Source organism: Alexandromys fortis, unplaced genomic scaffold, assembly GCF_014885135.2.
Source record: "Alexandromys fortis isolate MF-2015 unplaced genomic scaffold, M_Fortis_MF-2015_v1.1 scaffold_84, whole genome shotgun sequence".
Lineage (NCBI taxonomy): Eukaryota > Metazoa > Chordata > Mammalia > Rodentia > Cricetidae > Alexandromys > Alexandromys fortis.
The window spans coordinates 4792367-4799265 of NW_026068017.1; the positions used below are offsets into that span (position 1 = coordinate 4792367).

Here is a 6899-nt window from a genome sequence, read left to right on the forward strand (position 1 = left end):
GAGATCCGCCTGCCTCTGCCTCCCGAGTGCTGGGATTAAAGGCTTAAAGGCGTGTGCCACCACCGCCCGGCTTTGTTTTGTTTTTCAAGACAGGGTTTCTCTGTGTAGCCCTGGCTGTCCTGGCTGAATTCGAACTCACAGAGATCCATCAGCCTCTGTGGGATGAAAGGTGTGTGCCGCCACTGCCTGACAGATCTTTAAGGACTGTGTGACTGGAAAGGAGAAAACCATTCTGTCCAGATTCATCCGGTTCAGTTAGGGAAGGCTAAATTATGCCACAGTAACAAACAGCCCCACAAATTTCAACAGCTCCACCGACAGCCAACTCAAGCATCAGAGCCTCTGTTCGAGTCCCTCAGACATACAGGTGCATGCTGTCGCCTCTAAATGCAGAAGCAGGGAATGCTGGACTGTCTCCGTGAATTCCAGAGAGGAAAACGCCACTTCTGTCTGGAACTCAGCCCACAGTTCTGCGTGTAACTCCACACATGTGCAAGAGGGCAAGGAATGAGTTTTCCAGGAGCAGAACTGGATTTCAGTAACCCCACTAATAAATAGTACCACACCCAGAACCTGGATTCTGGGACTTTGCAAAATGCTTAGTTCCTTCCTTTCAGTCCCCTGTGCCAGCTGTTCCTTCCCTTCTTGACGACTCGCTCCAGGAGGTAAAGGCATGAATATAGCCTAACTAACAAAGAGAGTCTCCAGAAAATATGGCCCACAGATTAGCTCTGGCTCTTTGCCCCAGCACCTCTACACCCCGCCGCTATACATCATCATCATCGTCATAACAGAGGAAATGGGAACCGAATATGCCAGCTTTTATTGAAGTCACTGGGCTCAAAGGAGGAGGGAAACAACAGAGTGCCAGTGGGCAGGAGGAGAGCTGGAGAGAGCGACACATACAGCCAGGCTAGACCTCCTGTTCTCGGAAACTCAACTAGACATCCAAGTGCGCAGGGCTGACTCTTTCCTTCCCCTTAGAAGTGCTAGGAGCAAAGTGGAGTCTGTGGCAGTACCGGGCACACACCCTTCCATTCCAGTTTCGGGGCTCTTTCAGAGAAGGAAGCTGAATTTAGTGGTCCTGAGCTTGGGAGAAAGGGGTAAGGAAAGAGTTACCCCAAGTGAAAGACTGAGTTTGAGGGGGATGTGGAAGCAGAGCTCAGAAACTCAAGCTGGGCATCCCAGTATGGAAGGAAGATTCTCACATAAGAGCAAGGAAAAGAACTCCTTTTCAAGGAGCATATTGTGCATTTGAGTTATGTCAGCGGCTTTGACCCCGAACACTGCTGTACTGATCTCTCACAGCTCAGGGCCCATTTATAAAACGTTAGGGCCATCTTGGTCCCATAGGCAGAGAAGGTTCGAGATGAGAATAAGGAGGATGGAAGGGCCTAGAAGGCCCTAGGAAGTCGGCCTTCCCCTTAGTTGGAGCTTCCTTTCTTCTGGGATGGTGTGAAGTGGGGCTTAAATAGAGACACTGTTCTCGATGAGAGGAGGGTCCAAGTAGGCATAAGGCAGTGCCAGGCTCTCGTTGCGTTCCCTGATGTCCCTTGAGATCTGTGCCAGGCAGTTCTGGAAGGCTGCAATGCTTTGCCTTGGGGCCTCCTCTGTGAAGTGTTCATCTGGGTAGGTGCCCAGAGGCCTCTGGAAGAAAATAGGTCGAGATGTTAGGAAGATATTCAAGATAAGATAGACAGTAATGAAGGTTCACATGTCAACAGATAAAGTCAGGTGTTGTCTAGAGACACAAATCAGCTACCACCATGGAGAACACGAGCCCTTCAAATCACAAGCCCAACCCACTATCCCTTCGTTACAGCCTGATTCAGAACAGCCCCCTATGGTATTTTGAATGAGGATGTCTCCCATAGGCTCATATATATCAGTGTTTGCTCCCCACTTGATGGAACTGTTTGGGAAGGGATTTGGAGCCCCACTTGATGGAACTGTTTGGGAAGGGATTTGGAGCCCCACTTGATGGAACTGTTTGGGAAGGGATTTGGAGGTGTGGAGGAGGCGTGTCAGCCGGGGTGGGTTTTGAGGTTTCAAAAGCCCACACCATTCCTGGTTGTAAAACACTTTAAATTGCCAACTGTGGTGGTACATGCCTTTAATCCTAGCACTAGGGCAAGAGGCAGACAGCTCTCTGTGAGTTTGAAGCCACCCAGTATACATAGTGACTTCAGGACAGCCAGAGCTACACAGTGAGACCATGTCTCAAACAAAACAAACAAAACCCAAAACATCTTGAACTTGTGGATAGGATGTAAGCTGAGTCTCAGCTATTGCTCCAGCACCCTGCCTGCCTGCCGCCATGATCTCTGCCATGACGATCGCCATGGTGATCATGGAACCATGAGCCCCCAGCTAACTGTTTTCTTGTATAACTTGCCTTGTCACAGCAGTAGAAAAATGACTAAGAACCCCTCCCAACTAGCCGGGGAAGCCTGCGAAGTACAGAGCAGACCGCAACTTGGGCCCTAGCCAACCTAGTTGGAGTGCTCCCCCTGCTGGCACCCCTCTCCATGGCACTCTGATTTTGAAAATCCATTCCTGGATCTCAAAGAGGAAGAATGAAGAAAAGTCCAGCCCCCTCCACCTCCTCCCCTGATCCACTAGGTTTCTTTGTTTGTTTTTGTTTGTTTATTTGTTTTCATTGTTTTGTTTTGTTTTTTTAAAACTAGGTTTCTCTGTAGCTTTGGAGCCTGTCCTAGAACTAGCTCTTGTAGACCAGGCTGGCCTCGAACTCACAGAGATCCGCCTGCCTCTGCCTCCCGCCCAGCTGCCTGGTCCACTCTTTAAACTCGAAGGCCGCAGTCATCTTCACCATTCAACAGCAGTTAACAAATGCGTTCCAGAAAACAGGTCCAAGGGTATAGCTGGCACCACACAGGTTTACTAAATCCAAGCCCAGAGGCCAGCCAGCCTCCTGGTTCTGAGGTCTTTACAGTCATCTGACATCATGAAACCTTTGCCACAGATAGACTCACTATCACCACAACACTGCCACACTTTGCAACGTGATCGTCCTTGGATAGGACGGTCCTTCCACAATCACCGTCATAGCGTAGGTCCAGAGGCTTGGGTCCAGCTTCCTAACCTTCAGGCAACACCAGGGCCTTAACATGTCTTGTTCCCATTTGACTGCGTTGGTGGAGGCCTTCAGACTACCGCTAAACAGCAGAAATAATAGTGGACATTGTTTTCTTGTCCCTAATTTTTCTTTTCTTTTTCTTTTCCCACCGAGACAGGGTTTCTCTGTGTAGCCCTGGCTGTCCTGAAACTCAGTCTAGACCAGTCTGGCTTCAAATGTGTAGATCCATCTGCCACTGCCTCCCAAGGGCTGGGATTAAAGGCATGCACCACCACCACCCGGCTCTTGTCCCTGATTTTACAAAGACATCTATTTTCATCATAAATACAGTGTTGGGTTTTTAAGATAAATTTTTAGCACTGGGAAGTGGTGGCATGCGACTTTAATCCCAGCACTCAGGAGGCAGAGGCAAGTGGATTTCTGTGAGCTGAGAACCTGGCCTACAAAGCAACTGCCAGGACAGCCAGGACTGTTACACAGAGAAACTTTGCCTCAAAAAACAAAACAATCAAACAAAAAGATATGCTTTAATCAAAATTCCTTCATGGGGGCTTCATTTGAGACAGGCTTTTATTAGTAATGGCTGTTTGCAGTAATCAAGCCTTTTTTGCCTGTGTTGGGCTAATTATATACTATGCCTTGATATTGATGCAACAAACAATATCGCTACACTTCATAAGGTGAACCAACCTTTCATCCTTAGAATAAACTAGGCCTTGCCACGACATATTACTGTTTACTCCACAGTGCTCTGCTTTTATTGGCTGATACATTTTTAAGATTGTTGGAGCTAAGTAGAGGAGTTTATAATTTCATTTTCTTAATTACAGCTGACATCTAAGTATTTTATGTGAGCCATCACAACCGTACAACAACCCTGAAGACGGCTTCTTTTATCGGCCCCCACTTTAGAGATAAGGAAATTGAGGCTTAGTGTGACCAAATTAGAGAGATCACGGAGCTGTTGAGTGTGACCCAGGGACTGGGGCCCTCTAATGAGGTCCACCTCCCTTAAGGTCAAGGCCTCTGCTAGCTGGAGAAGCAGACTCCCAGGACTGAAGAGGATTCTGCCTTTTCCTGTGGCTTCCAGAAGTTTGAAAGACAAAGGAACCGGGCGTGGTTGCATTTCGGCTGCCTTTGACCCCAGACTTCAGTGGATGACTCTTCTGGGTTCACCGCTCTGCACACCATACCTACCCTTACGTCTGGTTTGCATGTCTTTGAAAATCTGTTATGTTTCTTAGAAAGTCATTCCTTTCGCCCAGGTTTCCAGCTTCGTGTCCATGAAACTGTAAGCAGTATAATCTTGCAATTTTAAAACCTCCTCTGTATGGTTTCCCCTTCCTATTCCCAGGGTGTATTTATGTTCTTTCCTTTCTTTCCTTTCTTGGCTCAATTAGAGAGAGTGCAGCTGATGAAAATGTTAACAATTGTTTATCATGTCTTTATAGTACTAGTCTTTTCTCAGGGACTGCCTTGTGCTCAAGGTTGGCCTGGAATAGCCCAGGCTGGCGTCAAGCTTGCAGCAAGCTTCCACACCCAATTTATTATTGGTTCTTTCTTTTCTTCTTTTCCCAGTTTTTTAAAATATTTATTTATTATGTATACAATATTCTGTGTGTATGCCTGCAGGTCAGAAGAGGGCACCAGACCCCATTACAGATGGTTGTGAGCCACCATGTGGTTGCTGGGAATCAAACTCAGGACCTTTGGAAGAACAGGCAATGCTCTTAACCTCTGAGCCATCTCTCCAGCCCTCTTTCTTTCTTTTCTTTTCAGTTTTTCTTTTCTTTTCTCTGAAGCTTTGAATCCTGTCCTGGCCTGTCCTGGAACTAGCTCTATAGACCAGGCTGGCCTTGAACTCACAGAGATCCACCTGTCTCTGCCTCCTGAGTGCTGGGACTAAAGGCTTGCACCACCATCCAGGCCTATAATCGGCTTAAAAAAAAAAAGCCGGGCGGTGGTGGCGCATGCCTTTAATCCCAGCACTTGGGAGGCAGAGGCAGGCAGACCTCTGTGAGTTCAAGGCCAGACAGGCTCCAAAACCACAGAGAAACCCTGTTTCGAAAAACCAAAAAGAAAAAAAAAAAAAGACAGAATGGGTTTGGTGGTTAAGACTACAAACTGCTAGCCAGGCATTCCAGAGGCAGAGGTCGTTGGATCTCTGTGAGTTCAAGGCCAGACAGGCTCCAAAACCACAGAGAAACCCTGTTTCGAAAAACCAAAAAGAAAAAAAAAAAAAGACAGAATGGGTTTGGTGGTTAAGACTACAAACTGCTAGCCAGGCATTCCAGAGGCAGAGGTCGTTGGATCTCTGTGAGTTCGAGGCTAGCCAGCTCTATAAGAGCTAGATCCAGGACAGCTAGGGCTGTTACACAGAGACTGCTGTTGCCAAGGACCAGAGTTTGGTTCCCACCACCCATGGTGTTTGGTAGTTAACAATCCCAATTACTCCCATCCACAGGACCTGGCACCTTCTTCTGGATTCTGTAGACACCTGCCCACATGTGTGCGTGTATCTACACCCATACACACATTACCAAGATAAAATAAACTTTAAAAATGTATTTAAAAAAGTACAGCATGGCGGTGCAAACCTTCAATCCCAGCACTGAGGAGGCAGAGGCAGAAGGCTCTTTGTGAGTTCAAGGCTAGCATGCTCTACAAAATGAGTGCCAGGACAGCCAGGATGACTCAAAAAAAAAAAAAAAAAATGCTGGGTGGTGGTGGTGCTCGCCTTTAATCCCACTCGGGAGGCGGAGACAGGTGGATCTCTGTGAGTTTGAGGCCAGCCTGGTCTACAGGGAGAGTGCCAGAACAGATTCCAAAGCTACACAGAGGAACCCTGTCCCGAGAAACAAGAAATAAAACCAAAACATATTACTATGAAAGAAAAAGTTGTTAAAGAGATTTTTTTTAAAAAAAGCTGCCATGTTTCTAGCACCAAACCAAACCAACCATGAGAAACGAGGGCGTGCAGAGGCGCCATGTGACCCTGGCTTGGAGGCAAGATCACGGGGACAGAGCTGCATGAGGGAACAACGCAGTGTGTGAATGGCCATAACCGATGATTCAATCGCTGCTCACTTTAGCCTAAACTCCTCAGCTGCCTCATCTCCTCTCTCCAAACCTGTCCCTCTCAGCCACTGACAGCCACAGGAACACCCTTGCTGGAACAAATGAAGTCGTGTAACTTCTAGCTTAAAAGCCTTGAGTGGCCTCATTGTCCTCTGAACAAATACTATGCAAAGTCCTGCCTTACTCTTCACCCTGCCCTGCCAGGTCACTTCCTCGAACCTCGGCGATCATAAGAACACCCTAGACTCTCCCTTCCACTCCTGGGTGTCCCTACCTTTGCCTAGAAACCAACGTTGCCCCTCCTCTGCCAAACTCCTACTTGTCCCACAGGTTTCAGCTTGTATGTCACCTATTCCATGAAGCTTTCTTGGCTTCTCCCATGTAGGTTTCCCAAGGCCCTATTCTTGCCTTGGGAATAACAATAGGCATTGCTCCCCACCGATGCCTCGTATACCAAGAGTACTCAGGAAGTGATCTTGAATGGAGGGTTATATATAAGAACTTCCAGCAACACTCTGATGTTCCTCTTCATTCATCTGTATGTCACATGAAGGCATCAAGAGGGTGGGGTGGGGTCACATTCAACTTCATATACCTAGTATCAAGCACTATGCTGATATGTAGGAGGAGCCCCACATTTAATGCTTAGGTGAACTAATGAGTGGTTGGTGGATAAATGTGTGATTAGATAGATGGCAGGATGGATGGGTGGATGGATGGATGG

General features: G+C 47.5%; 1 protein-coding gene across 1 annotated transcript in view; it reads right to left on the minus strand.

Annotated features, from left to right (window-relative positions):
- Positions 1–209: 209 nt before the first annotated feature.
- Positions 210–6899, minus strand: part of Aloxe3 (arachidonate epidermal lipoxygenase 3) — a 24886-nt gene continuing 18196 nt past the window's right edge. The window contains exon 15 of the mRNA XM_050162846.1: positions 210–1647. Within this exon, the coding sequence (XP_050018803.1) occupies positions 1468–1647 (180 nt within the window). The 3' untranslated portion in view covers positions 210–1467. The remainder of the gene's footprint in view (positions 1648–6899) is intronic.